At 45.4% G+C, this 26,781-nt stretch overlaps 1 protein-coding gene across 1 annotated transcript in view; it reads right to left on the bottom strand.

Annotated features, from left to right (window-relative positions):
• PTH1R (parathyroid hormone 1 receptor) overlaps positions 1 to 26,781 on the bottom strand; it is a 162,207-nt gene that overhangs the window by 43,819 nt on the left and 91,607 nt on the right. The window contains exon 2 of the mRNA XM_061586051.1: positions 23,596 to 23,701. Within this exon, the coding sequence (XP_061442035.1) occupies positions 23,596 to 23,701 (106 nt within the window). The remainder of the gene's footprint in view (positions 1 to 23,595; positions 23,702 to 26,781) is intronic.

Here is a 26,781-nt window from a genome sequence, read left to right as displayed (position 1 = left end):
TTCCATTGCTTAACTGACAAGAGATTAAGACTAATTAAGTGCTGAAGGTGAAATAAGAGATTGAAAATTCAGTTTTCTTCCAGGCCAGACCCCACAACCATATTAAATAAAAACTGTTTTTTTAAAAAAATATATTTAACACTAAATAGCAGTAAGCAATATAAGCAAATTATTTACTTATAACCAGGGCAAAAGAAAAATGCAATTTTTCAACACTGTTTTATGCATTTCTTAATAAAATTGTTATAAGGGACAAAATGCAAATACAAAAATTTATTGAAAATGATTTTTAATCACCCTCCCACAGATTATAAGGCAAACTAAGATCTGATATTATCTCTACTGAAATTACGTGATCTCGAGAGCATACTTTTCAATTCTGTAAATCCTCTTTCTACAGAAATCGATGTCGGTGGACAATTTTTTAAAAAGATATTCTAATGGAGAAATATCATTATTTTTACGAAACAAAACATCTTTTATTCCATTGCTTTCTAACCTTGAAGATACATAGCATTTCAGCATACATGGGTCCAAAGATGCAAAATAATGCTTATTGGCATTGTTGCCTACTTACAACTTTCTTTATACCTTAAAAAGTTTTCTCCTAGATTTTTTAATTGCAAAGTCTTTGATCAAGTCCTCAAAACTAATCTGGCGTAACAAATCTGCTTCTATACTTAGCAAAGACAAGGCATCCAGCCTGACTTGTCGCATAGTTGTTCTGTTGGGATTTTTAATATGCTTGAGCTGAGACAATGAACGCTCAGCCGTGCAATTTGTGACCATTTATGTTAAAAATATACGCAAGGCAGTGTCTACATTTGGAAACACACACTCCATTTTGTCTTCTAAAACTGTTTTATAAAGTTCAGCATGTGAATCTGGTTTTTACAATTTTTGCAGAGCTTGGAAAAGTTACTTTTTTGAACTACAACTCCCATCAGCCCCAGCCAGCATGGCCACTGGATTGGTCTGATGGGAGTTGTAGTTCAAAAAAGTAACTTTTCCAAGCTCTGAATTTTTGTTGCACTGAACTCATGGCGCACATATGAGTGAAACCGCTGAAGCTCAGCAGAGAGATTAGTGTCCAAGTCCTCTGGGTAAAGATCAATTAGCTTTTGAAAACACTGAGAGTACCGTTCAGTTTCAGTAGATGAAGTGACATTATTTGGCACATCACTTAGAAAAGAAAATCTGTCTGCTATGTCTTTCGTCACTCACCATACCAAAGAAAACTTTTTTTAAAACAATTCAGATTAAAGTCAAACACGGCAGATAAGGAGAATTACAAAAAACTTGTCTAAAGTCGAGTGTGGCAGTGAAAGAGTTGAGAGTTAAGGGCATGATAGCTAGGGGGGAAAACTCTGTGGTGCCCCCCTTCCCTTGGTGCCCTAAGCACGTGCTTATTTTGCTTAATGGTTAATCCAGTACTGACTAAGCAGCCTATCACTGGATGTTAGTTGCTGGGTGGTAGCCACAGGAGAGGGCTACTGACTCCCTGCCCTTCTTGTACCCAATGCCAGTGCCAGGCTATTTTGCACCCTAGGCAAGGCTAACTACTTGCACCCCCCCAAAAAAAATTGTTAACTTCAATTTTCCCAAAAAAAGATGTCTTGCAGAAAAAATGAAAAGCACAAAACTTGAAACTGCTAAATTTATTTTAGTTGCATTTTTTCCAAGGGTTAAAAAAACTAATTTGTAGAAAACTGTGCCCCTCAAAGGTCAGTACTGCGCCCCTCTGAGGTCTGCGCCCTAGGCGGCTGCCTAGCTGGCCTAATGATAGCACCGGCCCTGCTTGTACCTCAGTGGTAGAGCGCCTCCTTTGCATGCAAAAGGTCCCCAGTGCAGTCCTCGGCACCTCCAGGTAGGGTTAGGAGATAGTCCTGTCTGAAATCCTGCAGAGCTGCTGCCAGTCAGTGTAGACAACACTGAGCTAGGTCGACCAATGGTCTGAGTATAATGCAGCTCCCTGTACTGCCATGTTCCTATGCTGGCTTCCTTGGAGGCCTTTGGCTGGTCACTGCTGGAAATAGCATGTTGTTTTCAGCCCAAGGGCCGCATTGCCTTCCGGGCAACCTTTGAGGGCCACATACCAGTGGTGGCGGTGGGGGGAGGCAGAGGCAAAAGAGGGTGGACCAAGGAATTTAAATTTTACTTTTGTACAATAGGCTACTTTCTACACATGCTCAATTCCCACCCCCTGCAAGCAAGAGGTATGATTAGAGTCCAGGGACACATTTCAACCAGGCAAAAACATTCAAGGAGGGTGCAAAGCATGGCCAGAAGGGGGTGTGGCCTAGGGAGAGTCCCAAGGGCCAGATAAAGAGGATTGGAGGGCCACATTCTGGCCCCAGGCCTGAGGTGTCCCAGGCTTAGGGTTGCCAGGCTCAGGGCCTGAGAATGGTTCTGTATCTTTAGGAGAAGAGAAAATTCAGCCAAGTGCAGGTGTTCTTGCAACACTATAATAGGACAAACCACAAGGTGGAATTCTCCCTTTCCCCTGCACACCTTTTAAAGATACAGAAGACCTCTTGGTTGCCAGGCCCAGCCTCCAAGAGGTCTTCTGTATCTTTAAAAGTTGAGCAGGGGGAAGGGAGAATTCCACCTTGTGTTTTTTCCCATTACAGTGTTGCAAGAACACCGGCACTTGGCTGACTTTCCCTTCTCCTAAAGATACAGGATCAGTCTCAGGCCCTGAGCCTGGCAACCCTACCCAGGCTAGACGGTCTGATCTATCCAGAAGCGCTCTAGTTATGCCCTTATCACAGCAGCCTTAAAAGCTACATTAGGGTATATAATAAGACTCCGGAGTAGGATTTTCCTGTCTTGACTCCTTGGCTCTTTTCCTCTTTGCCCCGGCTTCATACTCAACACAGCTTCTCCCTCGGTACGAAGAGCACATTAAAACCATGTGCACAGAGTGTCTGGCCAGGAAACAAAATGCAAACAAGGCCCCAAGGTGTTTATCTAGCAGCGCAGAATATAAATCATCGCTGGGTTTCTCTGGCAGGGCAAACGAGGCAGGAGAGACCGCAGCTGGGATACAGTGAGCAGTTGCGGTCACACTGTTACGGGAAGGACAGCCAGTGGCTTGGAAAGAAACAAGGCAGAGCAACCCAGATTATTTTGGTGGGGCGTGGTGTGGGAGGAAGATGACCCATGGCTTTGGACATCAGTTAGAGCTGTGTAAAACTGCCCTGAAATTTTTTGCTAGTCTTCTCTCTCTGTCTCTGTCCCCTTCCCTGCACTTCCCTTGATGTTAGCAGTGGAGGTTAATCCATTAGGGAAAATGGGGCTCTGCCCCACCAACCTTAATCTGCCCTCTGTCGGGAGTAAAGCACCAGCACATGTTACAAGTGACCTGAACCACTGGGGGATGATAGACAGAAAGGTAAATGTTTTCTTTCCTCCGCTGATTCCTCCTCCAAAGTATTTGTTGTTTTTGCAGGCTTTGCTCCTCCCCTCCCTCCCTTCTCTTCCTGTCTTTGTTCTCTGTCAGTTAGTAATGGCTTGCTGAGTGCAGGCTGCATGACTGCTTCAGCATGTATGATTTTACCTCTTGCGCTGAAAACAACAGAATGAAATTTAACAGTGATAAGTGCAAAGTTCTACAACGTAGGAAAAAGAAACCAAATGCACAGTTATAAGATAGGGGATATTTGGCTCAGTAATACTACATGCAAGAAGGCTCTTGGGATTGTTGGTTAAAAGCTGAATATGAGCCAACAGTGTGATGTGGCTACAAAAAAGAGAAATGCTATTTTAGGCTGCTTTAACAAAAGTATAGTTTCCAAATCTCGTGAAGTATTGGGTCCCCTCAATTTGGCACTGCTTAGGCCTCATCTTGAGTTCTGCATACAGTTCTGGACACCACACTTTAAGAAGGATGCAGACAAACTGGAAGAGGTTCAGAGGAGGGCAACGAGAGAGAGCTATTGCTAGTCGGGCGGTATATAAATCTAATAAATAAATAAATAAATAACGAGGATGATCAGGGGACTGGGAAAAAAGCCCTATGAGAAGAGACTGAAAGAACTGGGCACGTTTAGTCTTGAGAAGAGAAGACTGAAGGGAAATAGGATAGTACTCTTCAAATACTTGAAAGGTTGGCACACAGAGAAGGGCCGGGATCTCTTCTCAATCATCCCAGAGTGCAGGACACGGAATGATGGGCTCAATTACAGGAATCCAGATTTCAACTGAACATCAGGAAAACCTTCCCAACTGTTAGAGCGGTATGACAATGGAGCCAATGACCTAGGGAGATGGTGGGCTCTCCAGCACTGGAGGCATTTAAGAGGCAGCTGGACAGCCACCTGTCGAGGATGCTTTAAGATGGATTCCTACACTGAGCAGGGGGTTGGACTCAATGGCCTTATAGGCCCCTGCCAACTCTACAGGCTGACAGAAGAGAAGGTCATCCATCACTCATGGAAGAGCCCGTGCCATGCATGCACAAGGTCCCAGCTTTCCTCCTTGGCATCTCCTGGTAGTAGGGTTGCCAGGTTCAATCCCTGAGACTAGGATTACCAACCGTACTCTTTTAAGAGTACATGTACTCTTTTTGAGATGGTGCGACAGCATACTCTTACTTTTCACTGATCAAAGCCAAATGTACTCTTTTTGAAATGACAAAATGATGGTAACCCTACCTGAGACTGATCCTGTATCTTTAGGAGAAGAGAAAGTCAGCCAAGTGCAGGTTTTCTTGCAACATTGTAATGGGAAAAAACACAAAGTGAAATTCTCCCTCCTGCACAACTTTTAAAGATACAGAAGACCTTTTAGGGGCTGGGCCTGGCAACCAAGAGGTCTTCTGTATCTTTAAAAGTTGTGCAGGGGGAAGGGAGAATTCCACCTTGTGGTTTTTCCCATTACAGTGTAGCAAGACCACCTGCACTTGGCTGACTTTCTCTTCTCCTAAAGATACAGGATCAGTCTCAGGGATTGAACCTGGCAACCCTACCTGGTAGTGTTGGGAATGTTCTCTGTCTACAATCCTGGAGAGCCACTGTGCATCAATGGAGCATGGTGTGTTCCTGTGCTTTAAGGAAAGAGCAGTAGTGCTCAGTGGCAGAGTATCGGCTTTGCATGGAGAAGGTCCCAGGTTCAGTCTTCAGCATCTCCTGCTAGGGCTGGGAATGCCCCCAGTCTGGACAACTGCTGCTAGTGTAGACAATACTGAGATGGACCAATGGTCTGGCAGGATAAAATAGCTTCCAGGGCTCCTAATCTGCTGGCTGATTGGCTGACTCATGTGGCCAATCAGATGCCTCCAGAAAGCCCACAGGCAGGGCATGAAGGCAACAGCCCTTCACCTGTTGCTCCCCAGGCAGACTCTATAAAAACAGTATTCACAGCTAGACATCCTTTAAACATGGAGGTTTCATTTATCCAGCACAGTGAATGAGCATTCGATAGGCTTCTCCTCTATAGATTTGTCTAATCCCCCTTTAAAAGCTGTCTGACAGTTCAGATGCCCCACCTAGGGCTGGAACCAGACTACTGGGGCCCTCGAAGGCCACAGTGACAATACCGTTACCAATGGGGGCTTAAATAGGCCCGGCTGCATCAGCAGATTAGTGCATTGCACATGCACACCTGCTATTATTAAAGATGGCAAACCTACGCACACAGCACGCTGATGCGGCAACACAACACCACAGGAAGTTGATGGTGTGTGTGTGTTGTAGCCTGGAAGGGTGGCTGCTACTCTGCGATCCGCGCCAGCATCGGGTTGCGAGATGCACACTCCATGATGCAATGCTAGTGTGGATCACAGAGCGGGAGCTACACCCAATCAGCCCCAGCAACAGGGGTCCCTCTCAGCGCCAGAGGCCCTTGGCCAGTGCCCAACTTGGCCAACCACTGGCCTCGTCAACTCAACCCCTTCTTTAATTTTAAACCAGCGCATTGCAGGCTTACCAAATATAGCAGGCAGAAAATAACTCTGAATAACACGAAATGATGTGCCTGGGTGTTCAGGGGCACCCAGACCATGATCCTCAGTGTGAGACTAGAGGTGTTGCAAGAACTCAAAACGTATTCCTATTTTCATCCCTCAAATGTTGTTTGCCCTGGCAAATCAAGACGTTTATTTACTGGGGCGGGGAGGAGCAGGAGGGCAACCTAGAGGGAAGGAGGCTGAAGAGCATCCAGAATAGCCAGGCTGGAAGACCCAATGTTTGCTGTTAATAACAGGCTTTTGTGAAACATCTCTCTCTCTCTCTCCCTTTGCCACAAAATGTCCCTTCTTCCTCTCCAAGCCACGGTGTCAACACAGGCTCCTAATTCTTAGAAGCCAAGGCAGGGAGGTGGAGCCCCGATGGCTCACACGGCTGGCAATTCCTCTTCATCCCCTTCGAGGCCTGGCTTTGGGGTAGCATCGGCTCCACCGCCGTTGCCGAAACGTCATGTTTACATACGTCTCAAAGAAAACGTTCGGGAGTTTCCTGTTCCTTCTGAATGCCTTTTCTCTGGAAGCTAAATTTAAAAGCAAGCAAGCAAACCGCAGGCTTGTGGGGACCGATTTTCTACTCTTTTCTCCCCACTCCCTTAAAAAAAAAACTTTTTTTCCCCCCTCCCTCAAAACCTGAGCCAAGAGCTGCATGTGGGAAATGTACAGAGCGAAGGCTGGAAAGTCAGCTGATGCTAAGACTTAAGGCAGAAATAGGGAAGCTCGGGCATGGGGGGGCTCTGTGTGGCCCTTGGGACTTTCCCAAGGCTACACCTCCTCCTCAGTCACACCCCTTTTTCCCAGGCCACACCCCTTGCCAGCCCTGCTTGGCATCCCCCTTGAATGACCTGGAGCTCTGATCATGACTCTTGCATGCCTGGATGGAGAGATGGGTCTGGGCCTGTGGGTAGAAACTAGTCCACTGTACAAAGGTAAAAGGTACATTCATTGCTCCATCCACCACAAGCATGTGGCCCCCAGAAGGTTGGCCAGAAGGGAATGTGGCCCCTGTGCTGAAAACGATTCTGCGTTAGATAGTGCAGTTCTTGGCAGGCTGCACTATTTCAGACTGTTGCAGGTGAGAAATTGCAAGTCGGAATCATATTCTCATCTAAAAAAATAGCTTATTATGGCTAGAATCATTCCTCCCTGACATGCAAACATTCGACGTTGATGGATTTTTGGTTTTTTACATGCAGCATGCAGTCTGTGACTTGTAGCGTGGGATAGGCAACGAGGATGATCAGGGGCCTGGAAACAGAGCCCTGTGAGGAGAGACTGAAAGAACTGGGCATGTTTAGTGTGGAGAAGAGAAGACTGAGGGGAGATAGGATAGCACTCTTCAAGGAATTGAGAGGTTGCCACTCAGAGGAGGGCCGGGATCTCTTCTCGATCATTCCAGAGTGCAGGACACGGAATAATGGGCTCAAGTTGCAGGAAGCCAGATTTCGACTGAATATTAAGAAAAATTTCCTAACTGTTGGATTAATTTGACAACGGAACTAATGACCTAGGGAGGTGGTGGGCTCTCCAACACTGGAGGCATTCAAGTGGTAGCTGGGGATGCTTTAAGTTGGATTCCTGCATTGAGCAAGGGGTTGGACTTGATGGCCTTACAGTTCCAACTTTATAATTCTATGATTTTATGGTGCAACTGGAGACGTGGCAAAATGGCCCTTTAAAAATATCCACCCTATTTGGGAGCAGACAAAGATGGGGACCATTTCACCCAATTTCTTTAGGAAAGAAGATATTTTTCAACATTTTCTTAGAGAAGGGGGTGACCATTAGTGATGGCAATGGCTAATTCTTCTCCTTAATCATCCTGGTAACATGATCCTAACCAGTCAGGGCTCATGATGTGGCAGCAGCTTAGGATCATAGGGTGCTGCCTTGTACTGGTCCATCTAACTCAGTATTGTCAACACTGACTGGCAGTGGCTGTCCAGACTTTCAGGCAGGGGACATTCCCAGCCCTACCCAGAAATGCTGGAGGCTAAACCTGGGACCTTCTGCAGGGAAAACATGAGCTGTTCCACTGAGCTATGGCTTCTTTCACTTTTCCCTGTTGTTCTGGGGGCATTGTGTGTGTGTGTGTGTGAAATAACAGTTGCCATACAACATGGCAGAGAATCTGAAATTTTTATTCCAACCTAGTCAAGGCCACACGATTTACCTGATGTTGTGTTTCACCTCTTTGAGATTAAAGTTTGGAGTGTTCATCAAAGATGATTTTTTAAAAGTAGCACAGAGCAGCAAGCTACCACGTACTCATATCATTTTGTGAGCTAAATGCCTGCACACAGACATCATTGACATGAAAGGGGAGCTTGGGGAGAGGAGGAACTATGGCCCTTTCTTCCTCAGCTTGCTTAGTTCATATTTGCAGCTGTTTGGTTCCCTGATCTTTTGCTTTGGCACCATTACCCCTCCTCAATTGTCCTGGCAGTGTGATCACAACCAATCAGGGATCATGTCATGAATATGATGATGCCACAGCACCATATACCCAAGCAGATTTTGCTATGGGATGATGGTGTCACAAAGACAGTCCAGAATGAGGGCAATGCTTCTTGCCCTCACTCTGAATAAGTGAACTTTTTCACCCTGCAAAAAAAACCCAAAGCCTTCCCCCCAATTGCTGGAACAATTTTTTCAAGTTGCAAAGGTATTCTGCAAATAACACTTCCTCTTGCTTTGTCTCAGCCCTAATCAGATTGTTTCCCTCTCTTTAGAGGGCAGTGGCGAGGAACCCTCAGACCATGGACCTAATTTCCCATTTGTCCTGTGAGGCCATTTCAGCGAAGCCAGATGCACCTGCCCTTACACCCTGATGTCATATATGAGATCAGATGTGGGGCAAGTAAAGATGCATCTGGGCTGATCAGCTGATGGGTGGCACCTGCAAAGGAAAATGGGTCACCTGGTGCCATTGTGACAACAATTGATTGACAGGTCAGCAACCCTGCCCACCTGACACACTTGGTCGATGAGGGCTTGCGGGAGATTAGGATCTGGCCTGCTGGCTGGATCCAGTTCCCCACCTCTGTTATAAACCTTGCCCAGGGAAACGAGGTTAACAACTGCACCACACTGTTGGATAAAGAAAGCTGCAAAGCATCAGCCTTTAATTGGTTTGCGGTCAGCAAGGAGCACTCCAGATGGAGTCAAAATTGTTTAGGTAGGCATCTTTGCCACGGAGGGAAAAATAAGTGGAATGCATTTCAAATGCCGTTTGCGGAAGCAGAAAGGTGGAGGGAGATCAAGAGGCAAAAAGACCCAGCAACTGGTTCCCCGGCAACCAGGTTGAAGGAAAAGCTGTGCCAATCCATCTGAAGAGGGATAAATCTTCATGGAAGAGCAGATGTCTGCAGATGTTACGAGTCCCATATTCTGTTCTTGACCCCATCTTTGATTATGTAATCTCACGTAGGCAGGCTAGCAGAGACCTAGCTCAGACCTGGGAGAATCTTGCCAGACAAGGTGTGTCTGGAATCAGAGCTTGGAAAAGTTACTTTTTTGAACTACAGCTCCCATCAGCCCCAGCCAGCACCATGCTGGCTGGGGCTGATGGGAGTTGTAGTTCAAAAAAGTAACTTTTCCAAGCTCTGGTCTGGATGGGCCAAACAGGGCTGGAACAGTCTACGACAGCTCTTCATATCAGTTGCAGCCCCCAATTTATGCCAGCCTCCAATGCATTAATAGTTCCTGGGCTGCACCATAGACTGCTGACAGAGGTCCCTATGAATTAATGTTCACCCATATAGAATCATTGAGGGGAGGGACCTCAAAGGCCATAGAGCCCAACCCACTGCCGATGTAGGAAATCCACTGCTACAGCATCCTCGATAGGTTGCAATCTAGCCTCTGCTTAAGAACCCATAATTAAGAAGAGTCCACTATCTTCCAAGGAAGTCTGTTCCAGGTTGTACCATCAGGTGGCCCTTGCTATATGTCAGGACTCAGGAGGAGGAGCCTAGTCTTGCTGACATGCTACTTTTCTACATGAGGTGACTTCCCCCAGCAAACAGGGGCATTCAAAAAGGAAGAGTTTTATAACATGTTAAGCTCTTTGCCCAGATGAGGTATTGGCTCTGTTGGTGTTCTCCGGCCTTCTATGATTGTGGCCTAGTTCTCACAAGAGCTGGTCAACTTGTGTCCAGACAATATCGGTGTAGCCTAGTTTGGGGAAAGGCCATTGCTCAGTCATAGAGCATCTGCTTTGCTTGCAGACAGCCTGAGTTTCAATCCCTGCCCTGTCACTGAGAATATTCATTTATCAAAATATTTGCATATCACTATTTATAAAAAAAAAATCAAAGCAGTTTACAACAATCATATCTTTATATACAATATATATAAAATAAAACCACATAAAAAATTAAAATCAGAAATCATTAACTAACTCTTGCAGAAAGATATCTCCTCAACTGCCTGCGTAAGACTGGCGGCCTAGAAAAGTTTTCAGCAAGCATTTAAAAGTCAAAATGGAAGGTGTGTGCTGAATCTCTATTGGCAGAGCATTCTGCAGAGCTGGACCAATGACACTGAAGGCTTGATTTTATGTTGCTGTCAAATGAGCCTATCAAGCTTAGGAGATGACCAATGATACCCTTGCAGATGATCTCCTGCTGATGATATTCCAGCCTGAAACTCTGGACAGCGCTGCTTGCAATGAGTGTAGACAACCCTGAGCATCACAGATGGACCAATGGTCTGCCTCAGTATATGGCAGCTCCCCATGTCCCAGTCATGCTACTTCTCTACTTGCAGGGAACTATATGATGGAGCCCACACCTACACTCTGAAGTGGTACGTCCCAGACACAATCAGTGTGGCATGGTGCTTTGTAGAGGACGATGGAACAGAACTCTGCCCTGACGAGCTTACAATCTAAAAACGCAAAGGCCTGTGACTTGGGGTAGTGTTGGTGTTCACATGTGTCTTTAATAAAATAACATCTGAGGTATTTGCTCTTTGCTTTCCCTGTGACATGCTATCTCATGCCACACATATAGGAGAATATTCAAGGGGGTAATTCCCAATCACTTTTAGTAGGACCTTTAGAAGAGAGAATTCCCCCGACTCTTACTCTTGTATGGCAAGTTGCACTCACTGAATTTTGTTCTTCTATACAATGATTAAAAACATTTTTTAAAAAAAGAAAAATACAGACGACTGGATCTAGATGAAGTTAGATGTACTTAGTTGCATCTTAGCTTTACAAGTGCCACATAACATTTGTTCTACACTTGCAAGGAAAAAATCCTTCAATGTGGCAGCACCTACAATCTTGAACTCCCTGTCCATCGGCATTAGGGAGCCACCTTCACTCTGTTGTTTTTCGTACCTGCTTAAAACTTTTTTTGTTTGGGCAAGCACCCCCCCGACCTATAATTCTGACATGCATTTTAATATGTAATTTTATTTTATCATGTAAATATTTTTTTAAATTGCTAATTTTACTTCTATTTTGAAAAAAATTAAGTCAACTTGTTTTTAACATCTGATTTTATCAGCATCTTTAATAATATATTTTGGATTGTTTTAGGCAAACCGCACAGCGGTTTTGGTGACTAAGCAGTATAGAAATCCTGTTAAACAAATAAAATTAAATAGTTTCTACTGACATCAGTGGTTCTTCAGTACCATTGGGACAACCCAAGCACAATTAACTTCACTTAGATCCAACCCAGTATTTTCATAGTTGGATTACTGTAATGCACTTTATATGGGGCTGCCCTTGAGGTTGGTCCGGAAGCTGCAGCTGGTGCAAAATGTGACAGTGCAACTGCTCACTGGGGCAGGATATCACCAACATGTCACCCTGCTGCTGAAAGAATTGCACTGGTTACTCATTAGCTACCAGGCCAAGTTCAAGCTTCTGGTTTTGGTGTACAAAGCCCTATACAGCTTGGGACCAGAATACCTGAAAGACCAGAATACCCCTTATATACCCAGCTGATCAGTGCACTCTGCCGGTGAGGGCGTCCTGCAGATACCATCTTATCAGGAGGTCGCTTCCACACACATAGGAAGCAGATCTTTAGAGTAGTGGCATCGACCCTTTAGAATTCCCTCCCCTCAAATATTAGACAGGCGCTATCTCTGTTATCTTTTCAGTGCCTACTGAAGACCTTCCTCTTTCAACAAGCCTTTTAAGTAGAGACCTTATCACAGTCTGTGCCTGTGCTAGAATTACTTTTTAAGATTTTTTCAAAGCTTTTTTTTTATTAAATGCTTTAAATCCCAGTGATTTATTCCACTTTTCAGGCATATTGTCTCCCAATAGACCTGAATTTACAAGATCTGAACAGGGTGGTTCACGACAGATGCTATTGGAGGTCACTGATTCGTTGGGTCGCCATAAGTTGTAATCGACTAGAAGGCACATAACAACAACATCCAGACACGTAGATGTTGATGAAGTTTAATCTCTTTTTATTTTACTACTGATTTAAATTGTTTTTAAATTGCTTGTTTTTAACTGTTTATATAGATCATTTTAATATTTCTTGTAAACTTAATAGAGGTTCTGTTACAATCAAGCTTTTATATACATTTTATTAAAATAAATATATGCATTTCTAACTGTATTTTATCTCAAAATGCACATCTTTTATGCATTTTGGTTCAATTTTTTTTCTGCGCTGAGAACTGTTTTGCAATGTTCGGAGAAGAACAAAATCCAAAGGATAATTATGTTCAAATCCATGTATGAGTCCAGGAGGTATGAATTAGGTTGGTCCATTTAAAAATGCCGACGGCCTATCCCTCTTTTCAAGCAGTTCCATTCCCAGCTATTGGGGCAAGAGTGACAGAAATTACTTTTGTTCTCCTCTTGCTTTCACAGTTGAAGAAATCACTGTCCCCAGATTTTGGACATATCCCCCAAGCACAGACCAGCTTGCTATTCCTTTATGTTCCAGGCTATAAATGTTATTTTGGAAGTGACTTCCAACGTGAGATTCCTCCTCTGGGAATCATTAATGTTCTTTGACCAACTTCATTTCCCTTTGGAACTGTTAATTTCCAAGCTAGGCTTTTGTCTAGTTACGTAAAAAGAGCACTTTCTGGTTTGTGGAAAGACATTAATAAGTCCATCGCTTGCCCTTCTTTCTTTTAAAGGATTAAATTCAGGACAGTGAGTGCTGTCCTACTGGAATCATTTTCCCCCCAGCTTCAACTTGGCCATGCCTTTCCTTTGAATATAAGCTTGCCTAGTCCCATTGACACCAATGGGTTTGTAGAAGGCATTCGTTAGGATCTCTTTGCTCAATTGGGGTGGATTAAAAGGCCTCCCTGCCAATCATATTTTCTTCAGCTCCAACTCTTTACTCACTTGTCTGCAGAATGGTGCCGTTGAAAGAAATACATTTGAGCAGACATGTTATGTTATGTTACGGTTTATTTCGATGCCGCCTTTTGGTCAAAAAGACCCTCAATGTGCAGGATTGCACTATAAGCCAGTCAACGGTAGGGATATTACAAATCTAGCTCTCTGATTCTTTGCAAGACTTTTAGAAGTGCTCCACCGGTTCAGCAGTGGGACTAGACAGAACTCTTTGTGGATTATACCATTTTAGACTTCCTGTGAAAGGGTTTAGTTAGTCCTCTCCCTGATGGCCTCATTTTTTAAAAGTTTAGGGAAGTGCTTGTTGTTGAAGCAAGGGCTAGTCAAAAACAAACTCCTATCTGCTGCCTGAAGTGGAACAACCGTTCAAAAATAGTTGTACAAAATTACATACGGCACGGAGACAAGTAGGTAGTTCTCTCGTAATACTTGAAGCTGAATGCTGGAAGATTCAGGACCATCCAGAGAAAGTCCTTCTTCAAGCAGCGCATAGTTGAATGGTGCAAGTGCTGCCCAGAGTGAGAGTTTGGTTGTGATTTTTTTGTATGCTTCAAAGATGCCCAGTACCACTCAGTATGAGGAACTGAACAGGTATTGAGTATGGCCCCACCTGGGTGAGAGACGGGGAGGGAGTGGTTGCATTGGATGCTATGTATTTTTGCAGGTTATGCATTTGTTCCTTATGGTGGTTTGGCTGCAGATAAGTTAGCTGTACCCTCTGTGGCGCAGAGTGGTAAGTGGCGGTAACGCAGCCGAGGCTCTGCTCACGGCCGGAGTTTGATTCCAACGGAAGGAGGAAGTCGAATCTCTGGTAAAAGGGGTCAAGGTCCACTCAGCCTTCCATCCATCCGTGGTCGGTAAAATGAGTACCTGGCATATGCTGGGGGGTAAAGAAAGACTGGGGAAGGAACTGGCAATCCCACCCCATATATATGGTCTGCCTAGTAAACGTCGCAAGACGTCACCCTAAGAGTCGGAAACAACTCGCACTACAAGTGTGGGGACATCTTTACCTTTTTATGGTTTGTAGGAATGAATCAGAGTGGGATTTAGACATGGAGGACTGTTAAGGACATACTTGGGAGGGATTCTTGGGGTGTGTAGTGTGCAGCTCCTAGTACAGTTGTTTTAATTAATTAACTAATGATGCTGTTTTGGGAGTTTGTGTTTGATTCTTAACCCATGATGTTTATGTTTAAGAGAACACTTTTATTTTCTGTTAATTATTCTGTTTTGAATGTGTGTTTTTTATATTTGGCTTGAATTTGTAATGTTTTCTTTTAATATTTTGTGACGTTTTGTTCAGTGTTTTAATCTAGGTTGTTTATCCGCTTTGAGATTCGTTTCCCAAATAATATAAAGCGGTATAGAAGTGACATGACATGACATGACTTGACTAAATAAATAAATAAATAAATAGTTAAACAATGGCATTCACTCCCACAAGAGGCATCAACACGCCACCAACTTGGACGGCTTTAAAAGAGGATTAGACAAATTCATGGAGGAAAAGGCTATCTGTGGCTACCGGCCATGATGGCTATGCTCTCCCTCCTCTGTATGTCTCTGAATTTCAATAGCTAAGACTAACAAATGGGGAGAGCACTATTGCGCTCAGCTAAGAACGTAAGAAGAGCTTGGCTGCTGGCTCAGGCCAGTGGCCCATCGAGTCCAGCAGCCAACCAGATGCCGACCGGAAGCTCGCAAGGACGACCTGAGCCTCACAGCACTCTCCCTTCCTGTGGTTTCCAGCAACTGATATTTACTTATTTAACAACATTTATATTCTGCTTGATCATAATAAAACCTGTAAATAGTTTACAAGGAACAGTATTCAGAAGCGTGCTGCCTGTGACAGTAGGGGTAGCCTTCTTGCGGATCCTGCTAGTGGCCTCCTCAGAGGCAACTGGTTGGCTACTGCAAGAACAGGATGTTGAACCAGCTGTGGCCTGATGTAGCTGCTGTGATTTTCTTGCGTTCTTATGGCTTCATGTTAGGGAACACTCCTGGTCTAGAGCTGAATCAAAAACAGCATGCTTCATTTTGGTAGCATTTTTTGGCAGCGCTCCCCAAAGCATCCCCTCCCTTCTCTGTCCTCAGCCATTTCACTCATTGCAATAATAGATGCTTATTCATTTAAGCCTGCCTCTGTTTGCCTGGACTGATGTCCAAATCATGTTTGTTTGTTTATTTATTTATTTATTTATTTAATTTGTATCCCTCCCTTCCTCCCAGCAGGAGCCCAGGGTGGCAAACAAAGCACTAAAACACTTTAAAACATCATAAAGTGCCTCCACTAAGTTGTACATAGAAGCGGTAAGGGCAGCAAAAAAGTGTTATTTTGCTGCCACTATTAGATCATCTTTATGCCGCCCAGCGGAGCTTTTTAAGGTAGTACGTGGGCTTTTACACTCTGGCCCTCAGGATACTACAGAGTCATCTGAAGCCTGCTGCAACAAGTTTGCGGGGCACTTCCAAAATAAAATCGCATGCATCCGTAGGGATCTCGACTCTAATGTTAGGACAGTTGAATCCATTGAGGTACCTAGATCACGGTCTTGTCCTCAGTTGTTGGATGAGTTTCAGTCAGTGCAGCTTGAGGAAGTTGACAAGATGCTTGGACTGGTGCGTGCAACCACGTCGGTACTCGACCCTTGCCCTTCTTGGCTAGTTAAAGCTAGCTGGGCTGGAACTGCAGGCTGGGCCAAGGAAGTGATCAATGCCTCCTTGAGTGAGGGAGTTGTCCCTCGTTGTCTCAAGGAGGCTGTAGTGAGACCTCTCTTGAAGAGCTCGTCCTTGGACCAAGATAATTTGAACAACTATCGACCGGTAGCGAATGTTCCATTTCTGGGCAAGGTCTTGGAACGGGTGGTTGCCAGCCAGCTCCAGGCGCTCTTGGATGAAACCGATTATCTAGATCCGTTTCAATCCGGTTTTAGGCCCGGTTTTGGCACAGAAACAGCCTTGGTCGCCCTGTACGATGACCTTTGTTGGGAGAGGGACAGGGGGAGTGTAACTCTGTTGATTCTCCTTGATCTCTCAGCTGCTTTTGATACCATCGACCATGGTATCCTTCTGGAGAGACTCGCGGAGTTGGGAGTTGGGGGTACTGCTTGGCAGTGGCTCCGCTCCTACTTGGCAGATCGTCTCCAGAAGGTAGTGCTTGGGGAACATTGCTCGATACCCTGGACTCTCCATTGTGGAGTCCTTCAGGGATCGGTTCTGTCCCCCATGCTTTTCAACATCTACATGAAGCCTCTGGGTGCGGTCATCCGGAGTTTTGGAGTACGTTGCCATCAGTATGCTGATGACACGCAACTCTATTACTCCTTTTCATCTGCTTCAGGTGAGGCTGTTGATGTGCTGAACCATTGCCTGGCCGCGATAATGGACTGGATGGGAGCTAATAAACTGAAACTCAATCCAGACAAGACTGAGACGCTGTTGGTGAGTGCCTTTTCCGCTCAGATGGAGGATGTTCATCCTGTTCTGGATGGGGTTACACTCCCCCTGAAGGAACAGGTTCATAGTCTGGGGGTTCTTTTCGACCCTTCCTTGTCACTCGAGGCTCAGGTAGCCTCGGTGGCTCGGAATGCGTTTTACCATCTTCGTTTGGTAGCCCAACTATGCCCCTGTCTTGGCGGTGACGACCTCGCCTCAGTTGTTCATGCTCTAGTGACCTCTAGATTGGATTACTGTAATGCACTCTACGTGGGGCTGCCCTTGAAGACGGTTCGGAAGCTGCAGCTAGTGCAAAACGCAGCAGCCAGACTACTGACGAGGACCACTCGGTCCTCACATATTACACCTGTTCTGGCCCGTTTGCACTGGTTGCCGATTTGTTTCCGGGCCAGATTCAAGGTGCTGGTATTGACCTATAAAGCCTTACACGGTGTGGGCCCGCAATATCTGATGGAACATCTCTCCCGCTATGAACCTACCCGTAGACTTCATTCGACATCTAAGGCCCTCCTCTGAGTACCGTCTCACCGAGAGGCTCGGAGGGTAATGACAAGATCTAGGGCCTTTTCGGTGGTTGCCCCCGAATTGTGGAACAGTCTCCCCGAGGAGGTACGCCTGGCGCCTATGCTGCTATCCTTTTGGCGCCAGGCTAAAACCTTCCTATTCTCCCAGGCATTTTAATATATTTCTATGTATTTTACTGTTTTAATGTTTTAGCTATGTTAATATCATTTAGTTTTATTATGAATTTGTATTTTTATCTGTGATTTTGTTCATTTATTGTATTATTGTATGTTGTACACTGCCCAGGGAGCCATTGGCTATGGGCGGTTTATAAATGAAATTAAATAAATAAATAAATAAAATAAAAACAGATCTTAAAATGCATTAAAACAAAAGAGCATTAAAAACATTTTTTAAAAAACAACCTTAAAAAAGGGTTAAAAACATTATTAAAAAACATATTCAACAATTCTGACACAGATGCAGACTGGGATAAGCTCTCAACTTAAAAGGCTTGTTGAAAGAGGAAAGTCTTCAAAAGGCGGCGAAAAGATAGCAGAGATGGCATGTTGTGGCATCATCTAGAGTTATGTTGTCATTGTTAAGCCACGAAGGGGAAAAACAAGTTGTCAAGTAGCAGGAGCAGTCAAGGCAAGCAATGGTGTGGAAAAATTTTTTTTAAAGGGCAAATATTTTCAAAAGCTAAGTGCTTTTCATGGGGTAAGATGGGGCAAACCTACCAAAATTGCTAGTATCTAGCCCCAAAACAATGCTGGTGGATATTTGGGACAACTCTACCTGAGATTCTTGTCCTACCTGGAGAACCCTTTTATGAACTTTATGATACGACATGGGCTGTATACACACCATACATTGAAAGCACATCCTAACCAGGAATTCTGGGAACTGTAGTTTGTTAAGGATGCTGAGAACTGTAGCGTTCCCAGGATTATTGGGGTGTATGGTATGTATGATCACAAGTGTTTTTATTTTTATGACTAGATGGGAAAAAAATAAGATCATAAGAAGAGCCAGTGGCTCATCTAGTCCAGCATCCTGTTCTCACAGTGGCCAACCAGATGCCCCAATGGGAAGCCTGCAAGCAGGACATGAGCACAAGAGCATCTCCCCACTTGGGATTCTCAGCATGCTGCCTCTGACAGGGGAGGGGGAACATAGCCATTGTGGCTAGTAGCCAATGATAGCTTTAGCCTCCATTAATTTGTCTAATCCTCTTTTAAAGCCTTCCAGGTCAGGGGCCATCAGGGGTCTCCTATGGGAGCAAATCCCACAGCTGAACTGCATGCTGTGTGAAAAAAATGGAAATGGACTGCCTTCAAGTTGATCCCAAATTATGGCAACCCTATGAATAGGGATTTCATGGTAAGGGGTATCCAGAGGGGTTTTTCCATTGCCTCCCTCTGAGGCTAGTCCTCCCCAGCTGGCTAGGGCCTGCTCAGCTTGCCACAGCTGCACAAGCCAGCCCCTTCCTTGTCCGCGACTGCCAGCTGGGGGGCAATTGGGCTCCTTGGGACTATGCCGCTTGCCCACGGCTGCACAGGGGGCAGGGCATGTAATCCCTGAGCCACTCCCTGTGGGGATGATCTTTAGCTGGCCCTTGACACCCAGGAGACATGAGCGGGGATTTGAACTCACAGACTCTGGACTCCCAGCCAGGCTCTCCTCCCCACTGTGCTATGAAGAAGGGCTTTATTTTGCCTGTCCTGCTCTATCATGAGTTCTAGTGAGGTGAGAGATGTAGAAAAACTTTTCTCCATCCATTTCCTTCATGCCATGCATAGCTTTGGAAGAAACTAGGGAATGGCCAACTGATGCAGGGCTGAGGAGCCTGTGGCCCTCTAGATGTTGGTGGCCTCCAATTCCCTTCATCCCTGACCTGTGGCCATGCGGGCTGCTGGGAGTTTGGAGTCTAATGATGCCTGGAGGGCCACAGGTTCCCCAACCCCGATATGCATGATCTCAGTGGTCCTTATAAGGTCTTTTTTAAAAGTCAAAGCCCGTAGGGTAGGCCAGTTAGGGAAATTGGAGCATTGGTTGCTGCTGGTTTCTAGAAGTGGGGAGAGCTGTTTTCAGGAGACTAAACTTACATGAGTGGGACTCATTCCCTGTGTTTACTCAAACATCCTCAAGGAGTCCTTTGGTTTCAAGGTCTTATGCAACTGCTGTTCTCACACATGTGCAGAAGTGCCTTGGTTGTGTTAATAACAAGCATTGGACTGCGTTTTTTGAAATGACAAAGCACTCCAAAACCACTTCTTAACATTCTTGTGGTCTGTATATTCTTTTAATTATCCATCTGTAGCATCTCACTCATTCAGGCTAACAGGGCACAGACCCCCAAATCCAGAGCTTACAAGTTTGGGAGGGTGGTCAGAGAGACATCCAGTTTTATGAATACTTTCTCCCTCTCCCTGTCCCTTTGCAAATCCCTCTCTCAGCATTGCTTGGGTTCCAGTCATTGTTCACCTTCGTTATGGGCATTAAGTGGGAATCCCTCCCCCCAAGAGCTGAACTGAGTTGTTCCAACTTGAAACGCCTTGCAGCTCAGTTGCCCTGGGATCTGAGCTCTGAAAACTTTGTGGCAAGCTAATTGGAACACCTTTACTAAACTAGACCTGGGGGATATCCTGGGTCTTGCAAGCAGCTCAGTTGCCATCCAAGCTCTGCAAACCTTGCAGCAAGCTCATTAGCACACGTTTACTAAATCAATTCCACTGGATAGCTCCAATCTAAGGTTATGCAAGCATCTAACTTGCCCTGTGATCTGAGCTCTGCCAAGTGTGCTGCAAGTTAATTAGAACTGGTTGACTTAATCAGACAGCTGGTATAGCACAGTGGGGAGGAGAGCCTGGCTGGGAGTCCAGAGTCTGTGGTTCAAATCCTCGCTCGTGTCTCCTGGGTGTCAAGGGCCAGCTAAAGATCACCCCACAGGGAGTGCCTCAGGGGTTACGTGCCCTGCCACCTGTGCAGCCGTGGGCAAGCTGCAGAGTCCCAAGGAGCCCAGTTGCCAGTTGTGGACAAGGAAGGGGCTGGCTTGTGCGGCTGTGGCAAACTGAGCAGGCCCTAGCCAGCTGGGAAGGACTAGCCTCAGAGGGAGGCAATGGTAAACCATATCTGAATACCACTTACCATGGAAACCCTATTCATAGGGTCGCCATAAGTCGGGATCGACTTGAAGTCAGTCCATTTTCACTAAATCAAACCTGCTGGATAGCTCCAATCTAAGGTCTTGCAAGCATCTAACTTGCCCTGTGATCTGAGCTCTGCCAAGTGTGCCACAAGTTAATTTGAACTGGTTGACTTAATCAGACCTACTAGATAGCTCAAACCTATGGTCTTGCAAGCAGATCTGGCAAGCACTGCTATTCTGAACTATCCACCTGCTCAGGAATCAAGGCATTCGCCCTGCTTATCTTTGCCTAGCCTCTTTCTAATTTAGCAGTAGTAGACCATCATGTCTACTCGAGGAAAGATTGCCAATTGTGGGTTGTACAGCGCCATTTCCCCCATGTAGGCACTGTTGTGTCTGCTGTAGCTCTATTCTGAGGTCAAAAGTACAGGAAGAGCCTCCTTGGTTAGTTAGTAGTGGGCCTCAATGAGGTGTTAATTGGCCAATGTGTAGACTTAAGGAAGATCCGCTGAGGATGCGGTTTGGGTGGGTGGGATTTTGCAGAGCAGGAGTCCTGAAGTAAGGAGAAAAACACACCAGAACTTTTGTTTTTAGAAAGGAAGTTTGCATAACAAGGAGAGCCAGGCTCCTTCAAGGCTGAGGCCAGAGCCCTCCATAGCTAGGATGCAACAGGGCAAAGCGTGCTGGGTGGCTTAAAGGGTCCTGGATGGTTTCAATAAAGAGCAGCTGCAAAATTGACAAGGGACTGAGAGTTTGTCACACACAGTCATCCACACCCTTTGCAAACTAACACACACAGACATAGTCGCTGTCTGCCTGCATCCGGCACCAATTAAAAGAAGCTTGAAATAGAAAATAAATGTGAGACATTGAACCAGCCCTTGGTGGAAGTAGGGGCCTGGTTATTTCTGTATATGGTGCCACACACCAACACACCATTGCCCCCCTAAATACTTCAGATTAATGACTCTGTCTTGGGGGAGGAGAAAGTCACTCTTCTGGTGCGGCCAACTGATCAAGTCTAGGCCTGCTCTCCTGCCATTTGCAGCATCTTATCTGTAGAAATGTGCAGATCAGGTTTTGTCACGGTGCAGAGACAGGCATGGTCACCTGCTAACATCTGTAGCTATGAAACACATGAGACTGAGGGGCCGTAAAAAAAGTTGGCAATCTGAACCACTCACGATTCCAAATTTTTCAGGATATTCTCTGTGTACTCCAGGGGACAATCCCGGTAGGATTGCTTGTGTGCAGTGTCCCCAGGAAGGAGGGAGGGAACAGACAGAAGAAACTGTATACTAACTAAGGATTAATGATACAGGTTTCCCTATGCTCATGAAGAACAGATGTGCTTACGGAGGCTATTTTTGCAAGTTATCCACTCATAAAATTGTGATCAAGTTATTGTCTGCCAAACACCTGTGTTTTTTTTTAAAAAATAAATCTTTAAATGGTGGGAGCAATCATCTCGGGATATTTCTGACCATAAAATCCATGATGTAATTTTTGCTGAGGATGCCCAAATGGTCTCTGAAAATTCTGATACTGGTATATTAAAATTAATAAAAGGGCTGCTTTTCCCTGGGAATTAACTCTCTCTCTCCCCCCCCCGTTAGACATGTGTTTACTCAGCTTACATTTTAAATTGCACATATTTGGTCATTTGGATGGCATATATTGAGTTATATGTGTAAATGAAAATGTATGCATTGATGTTTAAGTGTTGACAGGTTTTCTTTTCTTTCAGTTTTGGTTTCTTTCATTTTCTTTTTCCTTTCTTTTTCCTTTAATGAAATTGCATTTTTGAACAAAATCAAATCAAATTGATCGATCGATCAATTTTTTTCCCCTCCAAGTGATGGCCACTGCATATCTGACCGGTAAATTCTTTAACAAGCCAATAAATGTCTTTGTCCATGTGGTTCAGGTCAACAATGTCAGGCCAGACAGTGGGCATTGTATCTTGGATTGCCCTTTATGCAAGATTCCTTTTTCCATTCCATTCCAAAATTTTCCAGAAGGTCAATCAGATGGTTTCAGATGTGATGCTCGCTGGGTGATTTAGACAAGTCTGTTACCTGTCGGGTCACTTTACATGCATCAACAGCGAGAAAGTTATGGGCTACTTTCAGGGCTGGAGCCAGGCGTGACTAGGCCCTTGGATGCCAGCCTGCCCCAGGCCCCCTGCTCCCAGCCCCCCCTACAGACCGTGCAGGACTGCTCCACCTACCTCTTCTCTCTTTCTGTGAATGCCCTGCGCACTGGGCAGGCGGGTCACTGCCATCAACCAAGATGGTGGTGGAGGCTTCTCTAAGGGGCTGATACCCCCACTGCCATCTTCGTCGATGGCATGCATGTGTGCTACGCTGCATGCATGCACATGCCTGCCATCAATCAATATGACAGTAGGGTCATCAGCCCTGCTGCAATCTTGGTGGATACTAGCTGCGCGCACAGAAAGGGAGGAGAGGTAGGTGCAGCGGGCGGACATCATGGGGATCGTGGAAGGGGAGCGCTACCCCCACACCCTAAGGAGGGGCCCTTCAGGGGCCCCTCTGGGCTGCAGGGGCCCTCACCAGGGCCCAACCTGGCCGCCCTTTGGTGCTGGACCTGGCTACTTTTTTGACCCCAAACACTGTCAAATACCAAGGGGATTTTTAAATCACAATGATTCAGGGGAACTTTACATTGGCCCATCTGCATTATACATTTAAAGCCGCATCATACCATTTTAAACAGTCATGGCTTCTCCCAAAGAATCCTGGGAATTGTAGTTTGTTTAAAGTGTGTTGAGAGTTGTTGAGAGTCTTATTCCTCTCAGAGAGCTACAATTCCCAGAATTCCCTGAGAAGAGGGACTGACTGCTAAACCATTCTGGGAATTCAATGCAAGCGATAGCAAATTTAATGCAAGCGATAGCGAAATGAAAATTAGGCATCCCAAATCAGCTCAGTTTGGTCTTGTTGTGAAGCCTGGTGGCCAGCGTAGTCTGGAGTGGGAGGAGTGGCAGCTTTTGGCTCCATGTCAGTGGAACAGTGGAATCTGCTCCAGGTTTTAGTATGAAGTTTCAAGGAGCTGGCCAAGGTGCTGATGCATCTTGAACAGCTGCTTGAAAGTTCAGCCTAAAACTAGGAGCCACCACTGGTGGGGGAGAGACTTGCTCACCTTGCAGTGGGGGTTCATTTGTTGTCAAATGCCGTTTGCACTCAGCCTGGGCTTGCATTAGCAGGAAAATCTGCTCCTCCTTCGTCAAAACATCGTCCTCATTGACCTGCAAGAAGATGGAGCAAGCGAGGTTAAGATCACTGTCATCTTTCTGGCAGCAGAAAGTTATTATTCCTTATAAATAAGGAAGTGGGAGACCAGCAGGTGCAACAAAGGAACTTTACTTAACATTGCAATTATACAATTATAGACATTGATTGCACCCTGTTATTTAAAAGCGTGTCTGAACTGCTCAATGCTTGAAAATTCTCTAAGCGGCATACACAATATGTACAATATGAAAATATTATCCATTAAAACAAAAGTGCAAGCTAAAATGAACAAAACACAGTCTGTTGGGGGAAACTGATTTGCAAAAATGTGTAAATTAGGGGAAATTGCATACAAAAATATGTGTGTCAGGAGAATAAATGCTGATGAATTTTCATGAGGACTTTTTAAAAAAACAAAACAAATTGATGTGGAAATATTGGGAAGTGAACTTAAGATTGGATAAAAAATGAGAAACTGAAAGAAACAGAAATGGACAGATTTACCCAGGGCCGGGGCCAGGCATGCTGGGGCCCTTGGGCACCAGCCTGCCCTGGGCCCCAGCACCCACACCCCACCTACCTACCTTTCCCCTGAAATGAATGCTGCCCGCACTGTGCACACATGCCTGCCATCAACCAAGGTGGTGGCCGAGGCTTCCCTAAGGGGCTGATGCCTCTGCTGCCATCTTGCTTGATGGTATGCATGCATGCTACACGAGCGCATACCTGCCATCAACCAAGATGGCAGCAGGGGCATCAGTCCCTTAGGAAACCTTGGCCACCATCTTGGTTGATGGCAAGCTTGCGCCTGCCGCGCAGTCAGTATTTACTTCAAGGGAGAGGTAGGTGGGGCATGCAGGTGGGTGTTGTGGGCCTGCGTGGTAGTGGGGACGGGGTGCCTGGGATCTCTCTCTCTGAGATCTGAGGCAGGGTCCGAAGCCGACACTGCTGTGGATTGCAAAAGGGAGCGCTACTCACCCACAGTAAGGAGGGGCCCTGGCCCTTAGCCAAGGCCCAATCTGGTCGTCCTCTGGGACCAGTCCTGGATTTATCCATCCCTAGCTGGGTCACACCTCTGAAAGTCTGAATCACGGGGAATGGCATGCCCAACACAGTAGGAAGGTGGGATATTTTGAAGGGTGGAAGCAAAAAAAGGGAGAACTGGGATAGATTTCCAATCTACACAAGAACCACCGGGGAGGGAGGACTTACAGCCTTTGTGCAAAAGTGGATATGTGAATCTCGACAGGTAGGTGGCTATAGAATGGGAGGGGAAGCCATGGTGCTGATGGGCTGGATTTTAAAAATAGGCAGGCATTTTATTTTCAGGTCTTTCCCCACACTGAAAAGGAGTTGTCGTTTATTGAATTTATATCCCAGTCTTCCTCCCAAAGGAGCCCAATTTCCGTGTTTTCCTGGAGAGAACTATTCAGGGGTGGCTGGTGGCTTCGATGTCAGTGGGGAAGGAATCTGTTCTGGGTTTTAATCCAACCTTTCCAGGAACTATTCCAAGGTGCTTTCAGCAGCTCCTTGAAAGTTCAGACTAAGGCCCAAAGCAGATTCACTGCCTGTCTGACACTGGAGCCACCAGCCTCCGTGGGAACTATTAAAACAACTTACTGTTTTAAACAGGGTTAGCCTTTCCTTATTACGAAAAAAGGCTTCGGTTTCTAGTCTAGGCAGTGCAGAGGTCTGGGCCTAGAACTCTCATCGGCCTCATAACTCCCGTTGGGCCCCTGGGGTTGACGCGAGTTGTAGTACAAAACATCTGGAAGGCACCAAGTTGGGGAGGGCCGGCAGAGAGAGTGTAGATATGTCTGCTTAGCCCAAAGTTGACAGAAATAATGCAAGTGGAAAGAGATGCGGGATCACGTTGCATCTGGGTAAACGGCTCATTGCACGGTTCATAGGAATGTAGGAAGCCGCCTTCTACTGAGGGGATATTTCCAGCTCTAGCTGGACATGGCAAGGACAGGCGCTAGGACCTTCTGCATGCAAAACAGATGCTGCACCATGGAGCTATGGCCCTTTCCCATAAGTATAGGTAAAATCATGACTGAGCAGTGGTGCCGTGGTAAAGTCGGAAGCGCAGGAGCTCATCATAATAGCCATACTCCAAATGTGAGTCCAAAAAATGCCGGCAGCAATGTGGATCTGTCCACACACATGCATATGCAATATACACCCCCAAAGAGCATCAATACACAGCACAGTATCTAATTTATTAGGATCTGCTGACAGTCATAGATTGTGAGCTGGCAAAGGGTGGTGTCATGGGTCGCACGTCGTACTTTGACTGGGGAGAACTAGGTTCACATCCCTGATCAGTCATGTTTCACACCTGCAATTCTATGTAATGTTTCCTGAGAGAAGGCTCCATGGAACACCTTAGTGTTGTTTCCGCCTCCACAGGCCCAACCTTTAAAATATATTGAACTTCAACATAAGATCTTTCACCAGCAACCTTTAGCTTTTAATTAGAAATGCAAGCCTTCTTGCAAAGAAGTGTTGCCATTTGAGTGGCTAGCGTGAATTGGGAACCTCGTAAAAGAAAAGGGAAGATGTATCCAGTCTCTGCTTGATTATTTTCCTCCTTCTCTGATTTCCTCTATGGTATGCTAATCTGTCACAAACAATAGTTAATCTTGAAAGCATTGTTGTCATCTAATTCATTTATCAGAGCAAGGAGGGTCCATTAATTACTCTGTTGCTCCATCATTCCTCTCCACTATACCACTGGTTGTACCACTTTAGGGGTTACCTACCTACCTACCTACCTACCTACCTACATATCTATAAAATCCTTTGTGAGGATTACCAGGGTGGCTTCCAACATGCACTCTCAGAAGTACAGTGGAACCATAAAAAAACAAAGAAATTAGCAAGTAAAAGCAGGAGGTGATTGAATTTTAGTCAACAGAAGAATCACAAAGAGTAGTTACTTTATGGAACTGAAAGTTAATTATACCCCCCACGACATTTCCAAAAGGCACCTATATAAAGGATTGGGTCATATGCAAATGTATTTCAATTCAGTTGATTTAATTAATCAGTTAAAGGGCAGGTGCACAAGCAACTCAAAATTCTTTAATCG

This window comes from Rhineura floridana, chromosome 10, assembly GCF_030035675.1.
Source record: "Rhineura floridana isolate rRhiFlo1 chromosome 10, rRhiFlo1.hap2, whole genome shotgun sequence".
Taxonomy (NCBI): Eukaryota; Metazoa; Chordata; class Lepidosauria; order Squamata; family Rhineuridae; genus Rhineura; species Rhineura floridana.
This window is presented reverse-complemented; position numbering and strand designations above follow the sequence as displayed.